The 17,493-nt window shown below is 63.7% G+C and overlaps 1 protein-coding gene across 2 annotated transcripts; it reads right to left on the bottom strand.

Moving 5' to 3' along the window:
* Positions 1-249: 249 nt before the first annotated feature.
* On the bottom strand, positions 250-15,858 carry AJM1 (apical junction component 1 homolog). 2 transcript variants are annotated; one of them, XM_064677318.1, is made up of 3 exons: positions 15,731-15,858; positions 5,671-5,729; positions 250-3,953 (listed from the first exon to the last, which is right to left on the bottom strand). In XM_064677318.1, exon 3 carries the CDS (start codon positions 3,895-3,897, stop codon positions 658-660), a length of 3,240 nt encoding a protein of 1,079 aa, XP_064533388.1. In that variant the 5' UTR covers positions 3,898-3,953; positions 5,671-5,729; positions 15,731-15,858; the 3' UTR covers positions 250-657. The 2 variants fall into 2 exon arrangements, with proteins under 2 accessions (XP_064533388.1, XP_064533387.1); XM_064677317.1 differs by lacking the exon at positions 15,731-15,858 and adding an exon at positions 8,573-8,797.
* Positions 15,859-17,493: the final 1,635 nt, after the last annotated feature.

Here is a 17,493-nt window from a genome sequence, read left to right as displayed (position 1 = left end):
GCGCCGTCACCCCTTACCGGCGATTCCTTCCGGCCCCGGTCAGATACCCTGTCAGACACCCCCCGCCCGCCCCCTGCGGATCCCTCACCCCGCCCGCCCTCCCCCGGCGGCGGCCGGGGACCCCCCAGCCCTGCCCCGCTCTGTGCCCAGAGCCCGCGTCGGGGCCCGGGACAGCCCAGGTGCCTCCAGACGCCCTTGGGCCTCCACAGTCCCTGCTGCTCGCGCAGTGACACGCTCAGGACACACGGACACGGTGAGAACACGGTCCTGGTGCAGCCCAGCTCTCCCTGCAGCACCCGGCCGTGGGGCCGCTGCTGGACCCCTTGGACTTGAGGGCCCTGGAACAGGCCCCAGGGGGCTCTGGGTGAGTGGCAGCCTGGCGGGCAGGGGCTGGGGGGTGCATAGGGTGTCCCCACTCTGGCCAGGCACCGCTCACCTGAGAGGGCTCTGTGGGGTCTTGCCAGGCTCTGGGCTCTAGGGCAAACCTTGGGCTGGGCTCCCTTCATCCCTTGGGTCCCTCCAGCACTGCTGGCCACCCGCAGCCCACTGCAACCCCCTCCCCTTGGTGCCGCAGCCAAGGGAGTCCCTGTCCCACCGCCACAACAGGACAGCACCTATCTACAGAGGGGAAGCCCCAAGGGTGCCCCTGCCCTGCGTTCACATGATGTCGTCCAGGAGGTTGGGGCTGGCCACCCAGTCGAGGGTGCGGGGCTCGGAGGCTGCCATGATCATGCACATGAACTGTTTGCCCGTCCTCTTGTCAATGGGGTAGATGGTGGTGGGTGTGAAGCGCTTGTTGCTTTCCACGAAGTCGCAGAGCTGCTCATAGACAGCGGGGAACTCGTGGCGCAAGAAGACGCCACGGATGCGCAGCTCCCGCTGGATGTTGATGAAGCAGATCTCCCGTGCCTTCCGGCCCTCCTCCCCCTCCTTGTCGATGTCTGCCGTGCCAGGCGGTGGCGTCAGGATCAATGTCTCCATGTCCCGCTCCTTCTTCAGGATCTTCTTCTCGGGGCTGGAGGAGGCTAAGGCCACCTTGGCGTATTTCCTGACCGTTGGCACCTGTGTCTTGGGTGATGGCCTCTCTGGCACTTTCTGGGTGACGGCCACGGTTACATTCAGCAGGAAACATTCGTTGGGGTCGTACTGGTTGCCCGTCTCCCGCAGCTCCCGGGCATAGTCCCCCAGGTTGTCTGAGTAGCTGTCCAGCTCCCGCAGGGACAAGTAGGTGGGGGACATCAGCAGGCTCTCCAGCCCAAACTGGAGGAAGTTCTCAGCTGAGCCAGCGTTGGGGAAGCCAAGGAAGAGGACACCGCGGCCGCGGGAGAGGTATCCGACCTTGGCAATGCGCGAGAAGGCCTTGTGCACCTCGGTGTTCTCCCGGCAGAACTGCAGGACATGGCGGCAGACACTGCCCACCCGCCCGTAGACGCAGCTCGCCTTGTGCGTGTCCCAGTCCTCGCGCCGGCAGTGCCGGGAGCAGTAGTAGGTGTAGCAGCTGTGGCACGATTTGAAGTAGAGGCAGGCGTTGAACATGGTCTCTGTGCGCCGGCACTTGGCGTTGGAGCACATCATCATGTCGTCCTCCTCTGCGCTCAGGTCGGGCGAGCAGTTCTCTGGTGACTTCTCAAAGGGGCCGACAGCCAGCGGGGTGGGCGAGGGCCGTGGGGCGCCAGCACGAGAGCTGGGGCCTGGCTGCTCCTTCGTGGGTCGGGGTCCCTCGGGCACATTGGGGGGGACCCGCCTGCCCTCGCCCCGCCGGGGGGGCCCCGGGGCGCTGCTGCTCAGGAGCTGCTTGAGCTGCTCGGCGAGGCTGTCCCTGTCCCCGGCGCGGTGGCCTGGCGCTGGCTTGTAGTCGATGACGAGGTCGGTGATCAGCTCGTCCAGCTGCTCCAGGCTGCGCTGGCGCCCTGAGCCGCTCTCCCTGGGGCCGGGCTGCGGGGTGCAGGGCACGGCATAGGGCCCACGCTCCTGTCCCGCGTCCAGCATGTCCCAGCTGGCCGAGCGCCTCTCGCTGCGGCCCAGCCCGTCGGCACGGATGTCGTTGTCAGTGATGGTGATCTCTGGCGTGACGTACCAGGAGCGGCCTGGGGGTCCGCGGCTGCCATCAGCATGCACCCGCTCAAGGATGGAACTCTCGGAGAGGGACAGGGCAGCATAGCGCTTGGGTGAGCTCGACAGGTTGATCACCACAGGCTGCCGGCGCTCCTCGGGGGATAAGGCACGGTGCTGCTCCTGGGTGAGCAGGTTCTCATAGCTGCGCCCGCGTTGCAGGGCCTCCTCCCTGCGTGCCCCCGGCGCCAGGATGTTATCCCAGGATTTGGAGTAGTGCTGTGTCTCCCGGCCCAGCCGTGGCGGGGTCACGCCATAGCTGGTGTGCCAGGAGGAGAACATGGCCTCGCGCCCGGCCTGCTGCGGGGTGAAGCGTGACACTTGCAGGGTTTGGTAGGGCAGCGTGGCCCGCTCAGGACAGTACCAGTCCCCAAAGTGCAGGGGCTGTGCGCTGCGGGGTGGGGGGCACGTCCGCGACAGCACCTCCCGCTCCCGGTACCTCCCGTAGTCCTCGGCATAGAACATCCGGGCAGAGGACCCGAGGGCCGGGTATGTCCGAGCGTCCTCGGCGTAGAGGGTTTTGACGGGGGTCCCGCGCGGGGCATAGAAACGGGGCTCATCCCCATAGAAGGCGCGGGCAGGCGCCTCCTGCACTGGGTAACCCCGTGCCTCCTCCACGTACAACGTCCGGGGCGGCATCGTGTGGACGGCAGCCTTGGCCGGGTCCTCTGCGTAGAAGGGCTGGGGCACGGCGTGGCGGCCGGGGTAGGGGTAGCTGGCGTAGCCGGAGCTACGGAGGGGCATGGCGGGGCTGGGGCACCGTGCTGTCTCCTCCGCGTAGAAGAACTTGGCGGGGACGCCGGCGGCTGAGAAGGTCATACAGCCCCTGTCGGGGTACTCCCTGAATTCCCGTGAGGCCGGCACCGGCACCGTCTGGTACGCCAGCACCCGGGGATCCGCCTCGTAGTACTCAGCGGGGTAGGGCAGAAGCGGGGCGTCCCCGCTGTAGGAGTCGCTGGGGGTGGGTGTGCGGGATGCGGACGCCTGCCGGCTCCCCGGCACGGCCAAGCTGCGGGCGGCGCCGGGGGCGCGGGGCCAGCGTGGCGGCTCCGGGCGGTTCGGGGCTGCCCGCTGGCTGCGCGCTGTGTGCACTAGCACCGCCTCGTCCGGCTTGATGTCCACCCGGCACTTGACGTGTGGGCTGGCGCCCACCTTGGCCCCCGGCCCCTCCTCGTAGCAGTTGCTGCCCAGGCAGAGCGGGGAGATGCGGCTGACGCTGCTGCGCTGCGGCTGCAGTTTGATGGGGTGAACCTCGTTGGCCAGCGCCCGCAGCGGCACCGGGCCGTCGCGGCGCGGCGAGGGATCAGGGCGGGAGGGCTCCCGTGCCACCCGCAGCACCTCCCGCCCGCGCCGGGCCGGCGGTGGCGATGCCGCCACGGTAATGGGCACCGCGGTGAAGGTGGACTTCACCCGTGGAGCGCTCTTGGAGCGGGCACGGCGCTTCGGCTCACTCCGAGGCACGGGGGCTCTGCCGACATAAGGGTCTTGCTTCGGTGGCACCCGCCTGCCCGGCGGCCCCGGCGTGGGCTCAGGCGTGCCGGGGCGCGGGCACGGGCGCTCCATGGCCGGGGGGGTGCCCAGCTCTTCCAGCGACTCGAGGAAGTCAAAACTCCTGCAATGGCGCTTGTTGAAGGGCTGCGGCTCGCGGGACAAGGATGAGGACATGGAGGCGTCACATTGTGCCAGGGGCTGACAGATAACAGAATCCCCAGGGGCTGCAGTGGCCACTTTGATGTCTTGGTACACTGTGGACACCAGGATGTCAGGTGGGTCTGTTCGTGTCATCTTAAAAGCAACTCTTCTCCCACCTGTCAGACGGCCTCAGAGGACGGTCGCCCGCCCTGCAAGAGAACACATGAGGCGCCTCAGTCCTGGCGGGACCTCAGATCAATCCCCATGGCTCCTGGCTCAGGGCAGGGAGTTGGCCACCTCTTCAGAAATGAGGGTTCGGGGGCATCCTAGCCTCCACTGCTGCTGTTAATAGTCAGATCTCAGGTGGGGGAAGAAGCTGCCAAAAATCTTCAGATCCAGGGTACAAATCACGGAGTGGCTGGCAGGCCACATGCGGGGGCAGCCGGGCAGCTCTGGGTGCCAGCTCAGTGCAGGGAGAGAACACGAGGCACCATGCCCTGTTCCTAGGCCATAGGATGCAGGGACTCTCTTGCAGCATCACAAGAATCAGAAGCTCTGAGCAGGGCTGGGGGGGACTCACTGCCAGGGTTTTCCTTAGGGAGTGTGTGCCCAGCCCTGGTGTGAGCACCTGAGTGGTGAGGGGTCTCCTGGGACTGTGTGCACCCACATCCCAGCACCAGCACTGTAGGCAGGAGCACGGCCCAGGAACGGGCACCACGACCACCCACCATGGTAGCTGGGAAGCCCCCACAGCATGGGGCTCTCTGGGGTGCGGGAGCTGTACCCCCCCACACGATGGCTGCACCCACTGTGGCCCACAAACACTCCTGTAGGGTGGCCACAGTCCTGGCTGCTCGGAGCCACATCACTCCCTGGGGCTTCCATGGGTGGCACTGGGGGTGGCAGAGGTGCCCCAACCCACATGTCGGAAGTAACTCTTCCATTTCCTCCCTGTGCCAGAAGGGATGTGCTGGCTCAGCACCCACTGGCTTTGTCCTCTCCATGTCCCATGACTATGACACAGCCCCTAGGCTGGAGGGTGAGTGGGATGGTGGCTCCAGCTCCCATGGGACACAGGGTCTGACACCCACCATGTGCCAGCACCCTGCACCCCACTGCTCCAGGACGATGCTGTTGGGTGGTCAGGGTGCGCAGAGTCCCCAGCCACAGTGTGACACAGCTGTGTGACAATGGGGACATCAGCACAAACTCCCTAGAGCGAGCTGGGGGAGCAGAGGAGGGGGTTTGCCTGCAGGACTAGGTTGGTGTTGGCCCTGACCTTCCCCACCAGCCCCTCCAGAGTTGCCGTGGGCTGTGACCAACACCGAGGGTGTTCTGTCCACAGTGGGGACCCTCAGCTGGCTGTCACCTCACCATGTGCTCTGAGCATTGCTTGTTTTGGTCACCACAGGCCTGAGAGCGCTAGTGGATACTGGCTGCTCCACAATGCACTAAAGGTGGGTGGCAAAGGCCACCAAAGGGTACTTGGCTTTAAAGAGCAGCAGAGGACCACAGGGAAGGTGTTTCTTGAAGGAAAGGGACTGACTTTATTTGGAAAGAAACATTGACTATGCAGGGATGGGGAGGGGGACCTGGATTCCCCTTCGTTACCCGCCTCAAAGCCGGGGGTTGCGGATGCTGGAGCTGAGGTGAAGCCAGTAGGGTTGGGGTGTCTGTCCATGGCATGAGCTGGGGAGAACAGGATGCCAGGAGGACAGAGGTGGGGGTCCCAGTGTCTCCCTCCAGGGCTGGGAGGACAGGTTTGCCCCCAAAGTGGTGGCCCAGCATTGGCCCCTATGCATTACAGCGTGTGGGCACTGGGCTGGATCTGGGCAGACAGCACCTCACACCGCAGCGATGCCAACGGTGGTGATGGGAAGCCCTTCCCCATGGTGTCTGGGTGGCTGGTGAGCAGGGGGGTCCTACCTGGTCCGGCAGCAGCGGGGAGGTGGTGAGTGGGCTGAGGTGGCGGCTCCATCCCAGCACTGCAAAATAAACAAGGCACATGAGGGTCCTGGGGCACCCCCAGCAGTGGTGCAGGGCCTGCTGCCGGGGCGTGGATGCCTTGGGGGCACAGGGAGCAGTGAGGCCATTGTGCACATTCCTGTGTGTCGGGGATGTGGGTGCTGTCCCACAGGCACCAGTGTGTCCCCCACCCACCCAGCAGCACCCATCACCCGTGGAGCCGCAGGGTTGCCATGGTTTCTCCAAATTATTCCTCCTCTGCGAGGACAGCGTGGGTGAGGACAGCGTGGGTGTGTGAGGAGGCTGCGTGGGGGGCTGGGACTCCACAGCAGTGCAGGGATAGTGGAGATCCTGCACAGCCACAGGCACACCCCCCGACCATCATGGGGGGCGGAACTGGGATGGTCCCACAGTGCTGCCAATGCCACTGCACTCCCACACTCACCCACCTCTGACACTGAGTCCCCTCCAGAGGGAAAGGGTTTTGCATCCCTTCTGCTCTCCAACCCCCCCTGCTCGTGGGCATCCCCGTTCACCCTCAGCGCTGCCCACTTTTGGCAGGCAGCAGACTCCCTGCCCAGGGTTCCCACCCTCTGTCACCCCGTGGATGCTGACACCGGCCAGCAGCAATTTCAGAGGAGCCACTGCCCGTGGAGTGGGCGGGAGCCACCCCTGTGGGGTCCTGCCCTTGTGCCTAGCCCAGCCCCCCACAGCCCCACACGTGAGCACCGGCCGTGGCAGCACGAGGGGCTGGGGACCAGGAGCGACCCCAGATGCCAGAGGGACCCGCAGGAGGCTGCCGGGAACTGGGTTGCTGCCTGCACGTGCCACGTGTGGGCTGCGAGGGGTGTGTAGGGGTGGGGTGCACTGCCCCCTGCCAACGCACCCCACACTGCCTGTGCACTGCCTGTGCACTGCCTGTGCACTGCCTGCCTGCTGCCTGCCTGCTGCCTGCCTGCTGCCTGCCCCATGCTCACGGTGTGTGCTGCCTGGGCTGCCCCTGCCAGGGCACTGCCCACACACTGCTCAAACTGCCTGTGCCCTGGCCCGAGCTGCCTGTGCACACTGCTCTGCCAGTGACTGCCCCACAGCCTGCCCATGCTGCCCTGGACACTGCCAGGGCACTGCCCACTCACTGACTGTCCCTGCACGTGGCAAGGGCTGCTGCCTGCACACCCTGCTCTGGGGCACTGCCTCAAGTGCAGGCCGGTGCCCTGTGCATGCTGCCAGCACATTACTTGGGCATTGCTGCCCACCCTGCCTGCTCACTGCCCACACACATCCTGCTGAGCAGGCAGCAGCGCTGCCCAGGGCACTGCAGCAGGTAAGCTGCCTGCACACTGCCTGCATGCTGCCTGCACATGCAGAGCACTGAGCATGCAGCACTTCCCCCCCACCCCTCAGCAGCCCCAGCACACACTGCACTGCACCGGACCCACTGCCCCCATACGGCCCCGTGGGCACGGCCAACAGCACCTACACTGCCCCCAGCACCGCCCTGAGTGCTGCCCCGAGCACAGCAGCGGCACCTGTGTCTGGACATGCAGCCAGAGCAGCATCTTGCAGCCGCTGCAACCACCCTGCTCGAGCAGATGATGCTGGAGGTCCCACCAGCAGCTGCTGTGGGGGCAGTGCCTGTGCGCGCTGTGCCCTGGCACTGCCAGCACCGCTGCGCACAGGCCTGTGTGCCGTGTGTGTGCCAGCAGGGCACTGACGGCCGCTGCTGCCTGCGCATTGCCTGCCCCGGGAGCTGGCAGCTGGCACAGCCCGTGGTGAGGTAGCCCGTCATCCCCCCGGCCCCTGCCCCGTGTACATGGCAAATAGACACTTCCCCCTGTGCCGTCCCCAGGACACCCCCCGACACACACACGGTGCCCTACACCCCTACGGCTTTGCCCGCCCTGCACATCATGCAGCCCCTCCACACAGCCCTGTGCCCCCCAGCCCTGTGGCCCTGCCTGTGCCTCAGAGCCTGTGTGCCCCCGGCACTGCCACATCCCCTCTCGCCCATCCGGAGCCCCCCATGCACACACGGCTGCCCAGCCTCCACCCTGCCTGTGCCTCCGGAAGGCACCCCCAGCCCAGGAGGGTACCCCCGGTGCCGGCATCCAGGTTGGTGTCACCAGCACCCCAGGGTGCAGGGGACGCCCTGACTCCTGGCCCCTCTAGTCCCCCACCCTGCAGGGCACCCGCAAACGGGCACGGCCGGGCGGAGGGGGGGCTGCGAGTACCCCGGGGGGGGGGGGGGTTGGGGCCGGGGCTGGGTGGAGAGTGCGTGGGGCGGCCCCCAGGGGGAGCGGGGCTGTCCCAGGCACTGTCGCAGACGCCGGGGCGGTGACCCCGGGCACCCCCACCCCGCTGCGCACCGGCACGGGGCCCGCCGGGCCCCGCAGGGTGCTGAGCCGGGCACCGGGGGGAGATGGCTCGGCCCGGGCACTGCGGCGGGATGGGATGCAGATGGAGATGAGGATGGGATTGGAGATGGGATAGGATAGGGATGGGAATGGGATGGGGCACACGAGAGGATTACGGGGATACGGGTAGGATGGGGTGGGATGACTCGGCTCAGGAGCGTGGAATGGGGGTGGCCCCCGGGGGGCTGGAGAGGTGGAGAGCGCACAGGGAGATGGGAAGAGGGATATGGGGCACAGCAGGATGGTATGGGGAGAATGAGGGGAGCCAGGGGGTTGGGATGGCCCGGGAGGATCTCGGGAGGATGAGATGGGGATGTGGAACACGGGGGAGTGAAGCGGGAGGTTGGGATGTGATGCGATGCGATGATCCTGGGAGCCACGAGGGGATAGTCCGGCCGGAGCCCCCGGTGGTACGGCAAACCCCAGCCCCCTGCCCGGGACTCCCTTACCTGCTCCACGCCCGCCGCCCCGGCAGCCTCCGCTGCCGCCGCGCTAGGCTGGGGATGCCGCCGCTCGGGAGGCCATGGCCCGGCTCCGCCCGATCTGGCTCGGCTCGGCTCGGCAGGGCACGGCTCGGCCCAACGCTCCGTCGCCGCTTGTTTTGCCATAAATATGGCAGGCGGAGTTACCAACGGGGCCGGCACCGGCACCGGAGCCTCCCCCGGCGCCGCCCCCGGGCCGGTCCCCATCCCCATCCCCAGTCCCACGCCCGGCTCCGCTCTATCCCGGTCCCATCTGCGGCCCTGTCCCCGCCCCTCGCAGCATCCCTGGGATCCCCCGGGCAGGGTCTGGGGGACGCCCGGTGCCGTCCCTCGGGGGGGTTCCCTGCACCGTGGGTGTGGGTGCCCGCAGGACCACCGGTGTCCCTGGGCACCAGAGATTTGCAGGGGGGCTCAGTCCCATATCGTGTTCAGAGATCCCACGGCCCGTGCGAGCCCCCTCCCCTTGCACCGGCAGCCCCCCAATTCCATCAGCCCCCCCAGCGCCAGCACCCCTCAGTGCCAGCATCACTCCAGTGCCAGCAGCCCCCCAGCTTCAACAGCTCCCCCAGTACTGGCAGCCTCCCAGGCCTGTCCTGCCTGACCTTGGCCCATCACCATGGCCCTGTGCAGCTGGGGCTAAGTGGGCAGGGAAATCCCCTGCTAAGCTCCTCCATGGAATGGCCTCGTTTTCCCAGAGGCTCCGGGACTGTCGCTGCCTGTGGCAGCCAGAGGCCATGGGGATCCTCAGGGATGGAGATGGGCAGACGTTGCACAGAACAGCTCCCAGCATACCTGGCCAAAGCAGCTCCCAGTACAGCACGGCTCCCACATCACAGCTCTGCCTCAGTTTCCCCATCTCCTCCTTCCTTGAGCCACCCTCTGCTGCCCACAGCCCCAAGGGCAGCCCCAGCACTTGTGGGTGCCCCAGCATGGGCATGGCCCTGAGGACCTGCCAGGAACTGCTGTGGCTCTGAGCCCTGATCCAAAGCAGGTGCACCGTGGGATTTGCTTGATTCAAAATCCCTGTAGTCAAGACCCTTTCCTCCCTCCACTGCGGCAACACAAACATCCTTCCACCATCGCTGCTGCCTGCACCAGGCAGAGCTGTGCTGGGCAGCCTTCCATGGGCTGGCACTGCTGTGATTCCTGCAGGAATGCCCCTGGTGCTCTCTGGGAACTGTGGGCACTGCTGAGCCCACTGGGACCAGCAGCATGTGCCCTGCCTGGGGCCAGGCTGAGCTCCAGAAACTCATTGCACTCATGAGTGAGACAAGAGCTGGGGGGAGGAGCTGGGAGCAGGGTCAGCCTGTCCCTGCTGCACACACTGGGCCAAGAGACCACCGGGGCCCCCTGTGCCATGCTCAGACGGGCCCCATCACCCCCCCAGCGCTTCCATTTTCCTCTCTGCAGGACACAGGGCTCTGGCTGCTGGTCTGGCCGCTCCTGCTGCCCCCGGCTTCCTGCCCCCGCAGTCCCTGCCGTGCTGCTCCATCTGCTCCTGCCTGCTGCTGCCCTGTGTCAGCCATCCCCCTGCCAGGGCTGAGCACCAGTGGCACCGTGACGCGGCCGCTGATGCACACGGGAGCACTAGCTGGGCTCTGTGTCCCCCATGGGTGTGATCACCCGAGGGATGCAGGAGACCATCCCTACGGGAAAGCAGGGTTTCCCAGCATGGAGAAGGATGCTGCCAGGTGGGCACAGCAACACCTGCCCTGAGGGCATCTCCTTCAGTGCTACCCTCTGTCCATGCAGCTGTGGCCTCCCTGACACCTGCATGGATTAAGGTCACCTGTCCAGAGCTCTGTGCTTTGGAGCAACCACAGCTCCAAAATCAGGGGACAAACTGGCTGGACCACATCCCCCAAGTCCCATGGCAGGGGACAACGGGACCATCTGCTCCCCCTGTGTGGCTGCTATTCCAGGCTGCAAAGTGCTGAGGGATCCAAATGGACCACGGGCATGTCTCCATACACCGGACATGGCAGCGTCATGGCATGTGCAGTGGGGCTGTGGACACTTTCTCCTCCTTCACCTCCTCCTCCTCTTCCTCCTTCTCGAGCCAGTGGCAGCCTGGGGGAGAGGGGAAGGGGAAGATCCTACAGAGGAGGTTGGAGCAGAGGGCTGTGGCTGTGCTGGCTGCTCAGAGCTGTCACCTTCCCGAGCACTGGGCCATGCTGTTGCTTTGGGCTGTGACACCCTGGGCACCCGGTCTGGGACACACAGGCTAGGGGGACAGCTCCAGCCCAGCCTCAGGTGATGAGAATGGTTGAGTGGCTGGGAGGGAGCTGCCCCCCACCTTGTGCCCACTGCCCACAGGGGTGGCAGCCCCTCAGATGGAGGGGATCCCCTTGGCACAGCCACGTGGGCAGCAGAGCTCTGCGGGGAGGGATGGGCCTGTCCCTTACTCCTTGCAGAGAACAGGGGTGTTGGGCCCTTGCCGTGGCTGGGCGGGTCCAGGCTTGTTCCTGGCCGAGCTGCCGGGGCCCTGTCCTGCCAGGAAGGGACACATGAGTGGCCAGAGGGATCACACGAGCCAGGGCTTGTTCCTGCAATCCTACAAGGAAAAGGCCAGCCTGATGCCTGTCCCCAGCAGAAGCAGCTCCTGTCCTTGTGTGTGGAGTGCGTGGCTGTGCTGCCCTGCCCTGGCTGGTCATTAGGACCAGGAGCAGCCACGCTGGGCCCGTGTGGGGGCAAACTCCCCTTTCTGCGGGAGTCTCTGCCTCCTCGGTGCTGGGTCCTCCCCCAAGCCCCACAGAGAGCAGAGCCACAATGCACTGTGTCCCTGTGACTCAGTTTCCCCAGCAGCCCTGACAGTGTGTCCCTCGTCAGTGTGTCTGCATGTGACAGACTCAATTCTGCCAGGCTCTGTCCAAGGGGGAAACTGAGGCGCGGAGGAACAGCGTGCCCACAGGTCACCTGTGTGGGTCTGTAGTGATGCTGGGCACTTGGTCAGACTTCAAGCAGGGCAGATCTCAGCTTGGGGGGATGTGGGGGGCTGACATCTGTCCTGCACAGCTGCAAGGCTGGGTGGGGCGTGTATCACCAGCCCTCCTCAAGGACCAGCTGGGGCCATGCCAAGAGCTCAGTGTGAGATTTGATGCTCAGGACATCAGATCCCCTGATCCAGCCCCCCGTGCCCCTTGGTGCAACTCAGAGCAGGAAGGGGCCACCCAACACAGGGACCCCTCCCATGCCTGCCCCAGGGATGCTGACCCTGGTGGGGCCTGGCAGGGCAGCAGAGGCCAGTCCCCAAACCTGCTGGGCAGGGGTTCTTCTGGCCTCAAACCTCAAGTCACATCAGGAGGCAGAGGGACAGGGAGGCTGGTGGGGACCACAGGGACACGGTGTGGGGGGGGACGACAGCTCTGACTGGGTCAGCATAGAGCAATTTTGAAGCTCTAGAAAGACCTTTCTGAGCATTTGCAAAACGGTGCACCCCTCTGTCAGGAGGGTCAGAGCCTCACTGGGAGGTAGGTATGGGCAGGAGGTGGGCAGCGAGGGGAGGTTTTCCCTGGGATCCCTGTGGCAGCAGCACCCACCCCAGCAGGGATGGAGGCCCTCCAGACACTGATCCCAGCTGTAGCACTAGCTGCCCCTGGGCAGGTGACCCTGTCACCTCTGTGTGGCAGCTGTGGTGAGACAGAAGGTCAGATGCTAACCAGGGAGAGCTGACAGAACAGAGAGGTGGAGCCCCTCTTCTCTGGAGACAGGCTGAGAGAGCTGGGGGTGTTCAGCCTGGACAAAAGAAGGCTCCAGGGAGACCTGAGAGCCCCTGTCAGTGCCTAAAGGGGCTCCAAGAGAGCTAGAGAGGGACTTTGGACAAGGGCCTGGAGGGACAGGACAAACGGGAATGGTCTTAAGCTGAAGGAGGGCAGGGTAGACTGGAAATTAGGAAGAAATCCTTCCCTGTGAGGGTGGTGAGGCCCTGACACAGGTTGCCCAGAGAAGCTGTGGCTGCCCCAACCCTGAAAGTGTCCAAGGCCAGGTTGGATGGGGCTTGGAGCAACCTGGGCTAGTGGAAGGTGTCCCTGCCCATGGCAGGGGATGGAATGACATGAATTTTAAGGTCCTTTTACAAAACCAGTCTGTGATTCCACAATCTGACCACAAGCCCCACTGGAGGTCAGTGGAGCCCATCCCCCTTGGAGCAGCAGGACTGCCAAGAGGGATTCTTCCCATGTGGTGGGACACTGCCCAAGGGAACTCCTCGAGGCTGAGAGTCCCCACCTTACTGCGGAGTGATTGCACATTCCACGTTAGCTGTCCTAAAATCTTGAGAATTCTCAAGGCAGTCAGGCAGCACCAATTCCATCTGACATCATGAATGTGTATTCAAATGTTGGGGAAGCTTTAATTGGTTTATCTGGTTTATAAAATAAATCTTGTTTGAATATACTGTTTGTCTCTATTTTATAAGATTCCATAACCCTCTGGCAGCTCCAGTCTGGCAGTGGGACTGGGGCACTGATGTGGTGCTGCCAGGGGAACCCAGCACGGCCCACTCTGAGAGCAGAAGGAGATGATTAGAGAAACTCTGAAGCAACTGGGGAAAAATACCTGGAAAGATGTTAAACACAAAGGAACAATTTCCACCTCTGTCCTGTGCCAGGCACGTTACTGAGGGACGGCGAGACAGCACATCCTCACCTGATGGACCGGGCAGCCAGGCCAGTGCCAGCTGCGCTTTGGGACCTGTTCCACAGGACATGACAGGCTGGCAGATGTCAAGCAGCCAGTAGGTTCCCAAAATGCCCATCCTGGGGAGCCGGGGGCCAAGCTGCCCTCCCATGGGGTGCCCTTGGCAGTCCAGGGGACAGGGCGGGCTGATCCTGTCTGCAGGTGCCCGAGGCTGTCTGGGGTGGGGGGTGTGTGACCTGACAGACCGCGGGTGGCAGTTTGGGCTCCGCTGCCCTGGGCACGGCGATCCCCGTGTTGGCTGTGCTGGGCAGCGTCCACGGCACGGCAGAATGGGGGAGGCTGGGCAGCTCAGCACGGGGCCCGCGATGGGAAGCGACAGCGCGACGCAGGCACCACCAGCCTGTCCCCGGGGCCACCTGAGAGACGGGACCGGCGTCAGGGCGATTGCACCCGCGGGGTGACGGCTCTGCCGGGAAAGGGCTGGGCACGGCTCGAGCCGAGCGTGAGCAGCTCCAGTGAGGCAGCTGGAGGAGGCCGCTGGCTCCCACTTGGCTTCCCGAATGCAGCAGAAATCCCTGCCCGACCGCGGCGTCCAGGCGAAAGGAGCAGGTCAGGTGCCCTACGGAGCACTGGGAGGCGATGCCGGATCTGTGCCGTGCCCCCGTGGGCTGTGATTCCATGGGAAGGGGCAGCAGCTGGGGCTGGCCAGGCCTGTGGGCAGTGGGGTGGCTGCTGGCTCCTCCTCACGGGTGCTGCAACCACTCAAGCAGTGGCGAGGGACTGCCCCGCTCCCTCCTACGCTGCTCAATTCACAGCAGGGATAAAAATTTGATACCTTCCCTTTGCTCAGGCTCTCTGTTTCTGGCACGGGCAGTCACGGTGTGGGGGCACAGAACACTCACTACAGGACCAGCTCTGGGGGGGCCTGAGGAGGATCTGGCCGCTGCCACACCCCTGCCCACAGGAAAGGGCTGAGGGGGGAGCAGCAAAGGCAGGACTGGGGGCACACAGAGGGCAGGGCAGTGGCATGGGCCTGGGCCTCTGCCCCCACCGCAGGCAGCACCACTGCAAGCTGCTTCGAAATCCCCCATTTCCAAGGCAACGTGGGGATCCCACAGCTGGGAGAGGCAGAGCTGGAATGGGATGAGACACTTGCTGCCAGCCCCTTCACCTGTCTGGGGGCAATGCTCTCCTTTTCCAGAGCTGGCTGGCATCAGCGTGATGACCGGCTGGGGACAGGAGGGTCTCCCCTCCTTTCAGCTTCTCTCCTCCTTTCTCCCTCACATCCCCTCCCTGCCTCCAGCTCTGAACCTCGGGAGGAGCCAGGCCCTGCTGCCTGCTCATAGTCTAGGGAGGGAGCTGGACCCTGCCCTGCAGCCCTCATAGCTTTGGTGGCACACAAGGGTGAAGTGAATCCTGTAGAGCAGCTGCTGAGGGGTCCTGCCTGCACAGAAAACTGTAACCCCACATTCCTGTTGGCCTCCTTGGGAAGGACTGGTTGGTCCTCAAAGGCCAGCAGGAAACCAGTCTGGAGGTCAGGCACAGGGTATTCATCTGCTGACCCACAGCAGGGCCAGAGGTAAGAAGACGCCCTGTTTTGGATGCCCTTGTCCCCCACGGTGGCTGCAAGGAGGGATCTTGGTGTTGCCCTGCCACCAGTGCATGGTGGGGGTTGTGCCTCAGCACGGGGCAGGGTGCTGGGCATCCCTCCAGCCCACCCCAGGGATGCCACACTCAGCATTGGTAACTCGTGCCCCTCGCAGTGACACCCAGAGATGGCTCCAGCACTGGCAGTGCTGTTGGCAGCCAGGCCAGGTGGGAGTCACCACCTCGCACCCTGTCACAGAGCCGCTGCCTGCTAATGGCACAGGGAGGGGCGTTTCTCCGGACAGCTATTTTCCCAGTTGGCTGGCTCCCTCCCACAGCCAGCCTGCAGATACCAGCTCAGGCTCTGGCTGCAGCTGCCTCAGGCATTGGGAGCGTTCTCAGTGCTAACACACGCCAACCTGGAGGAGGGAGACGCAGGACTGGCATCCCACAGGTGTCCCTTGCCACCAGGAAACACAGCATCCCTCTCTTCCTCCATCTTCCCTCTGTGGTGATGGAAAGCTGCACCACTGCCTCCCCTCTTTGCTCCTGCCCTAAGGCAGAGCCTGCCAACAACCTGGGGATAACCAGGAATTTTAGGGGTTCCCAAGCTGGCTGGCTGCCCCACGGCAGTATCCTGCATGCAGCTCCGAGCAGAGCACATATGCATGCAGACACTTCTGCTTTAACCTGGAATGCTGTCCTGTTCCCAACAGGCTGCTCCGTGCCTGAATCCCCAGTTTAGCCAACCTTGCCACACTTCACCCTGCCAGGGCCTGCCTGAGCCCGTGGGACCCAGTGGGATTGCCCACGATGGCTCACTGAAGGTGCCAGAGGATAATCCCCTTTACTCAGCAACTTCTCAGCCAAGGGGTTGGAAGAGGAAGTCTGGATACTCACCGAGGAGTACCTTCAGGCCAGGAACACGCCGGACATGCCTGAGACACTGCAGGCTGGTTTTGGAGGCAAACCTACAAGTTAAAAAGGCTCAGCCACTTGCTCTGGTATCTTTACGCACCAGACTGAACCAGTGCTGGATTAATTATATTATGTCATGATTGAGGCTGTTGCTAGGCTACGGCCCCGGTCCCTAAGCCCGTCCTACTGCAGGATTTCCCCAGCATCACTCATCTGGCTGCTCGGGGCATCCCAAAGGACAGGCAAGCACCTTGGGCTCTCTGACCAGCTGGACCCTTGGATGCAGGGACGCTGCAGGCAGCAAACCCAGTGTGCCCCTAGGCCAGCCCCTGCCCAAGTCCATTCTGCACCAGGCCTGGGGGCAGCCAGGTTTATCTCCGGCACCACAGCCCCCCTGAGCCTCCAAGAGCACCCACAGCCTCACACATTCATTTTGTGTCCTGCTAAAACTCGAGTTCCAATGACCTCTTCATGTTCACTGCTGGGGGGAAGGAAGCAAATTCTCACCCTGGGGCCTTGGCAAGCCAGGAAAAAACCTTGTTATAACCTTATGGGAGCAACAGAAATAGGGTGAAGCTGTATCCCCCAAAGGGCAGCATTGGGGCACTCCTTGCACATGGCCCTTGTCATTAACTATGGAGAATGACAGAGGCCACGTGCACTGGTGAGCCAGGATACAGCTGTGGAAAAGGCCAGTCCCATCCCAGGGTCAGCAGGAGAGGGATTGTATGGGAATCATTAAGAACCAGCCCTGGCATGACCTCAGCTGGACTGGCACGACCACAGAAAGATGAACTCTGAAGGGAATTGGTGCCAATGGGCACAGCTGTGGGATGGACTGGCCCACAGGAAAATGGCAGAGCAGGGATAGAGCCCCTTTGGCAAAGGGCTGGGAAGAGGGAGCAGCACTTAAACCACAGTTCTAGCAAAGGAACAAATCAGCATAAATTGTCCAGGAATAAATCTGGATGGCAATGATCAGACAGCTCTCAAGCCCCAAGGCAGAAGCTGATGGACAACTTTCCACAGGGATTATAGAATCAGGGAGTGCTTTGGGTTGGAAGAATCCTTAGAGATCAGCTGGTTCCAGCCTCCTGCCACGGTCGGTGAAATCCAGGGATGCCAAAAACTGATCTGGAGGTGGGGGCTGCAGGGGCCCGTCAGCCTGTCCTGGTGCTGGTTCCCTACATGGTGTTTGACAGGGGAAGGAGGCAGCCACAGGCCAGGCATCAGAGCCACGATCCCTTCAGCACAGGCCCTGCAGGGCTGGGGCACACAGCTCAGCAGCTTGGATCTCCTGCAGGGATGACTTTTGTGACAGCCACTAACACAGATCAACATAAGGAAGAGCTTTTTTAGCAGGCAGGGGCAGCCATCTGTGCAAATGAGACCTGGGCCATCAGGAGGGAAATGCTGTGCACACAGGAGGAATCCCTGGGGAGAACAGGTACAGCACAGAGGAGTCGGGTCACTCTGGGGCAGCTGGAAGGTCTCCCCAAAACCAGCTCCCAGCTGAGGAGCCACAGGGCTGCCAGGCAGCCAGGCGAAGCCTGCTGAGATCAGAACGTCAGTCAGGACTCTGACTGCACCACGTCCCACCACAGCAGCTGCATCGTCACACACTGGAAGTGATGGGAGCTGTGAACTGTCACATCAGATTGTCCCACTCCAAGGGGGGGTACAGCAAGGAACACTCCCGAAATAAACACCCCACAGAGGCTGGGGCAGCACCTGAGCCATCATGG

The sequence above is a fragment of the Pseudopipra pipra genome, chromosome 20 (assembly GCF_036250125.1).
Source record: "Pseudopipra pipra isolate bDixPip1 chromosome 20, bDixPip1.hap1, whole genome shotgun sequence".
NCBI lineage: Eukaryota > Metazoa > Chordata > Aves > Passeriformes > Pipridae > Pseudopipra > Pseudopipra pipra.
This window is presented reverse-complemented; position numbering and strand designations above follow the sequence as displayed.

What these genes read in the sequence shown, in the direction of transcription:
- AJM1 (XM_064677318.1), bottom strand. Translation starts at nt 3,897, where the DNA reads ATGACACGAACAGACCCACCTGACATCCTGGTGTCCACAGTGTACCAA.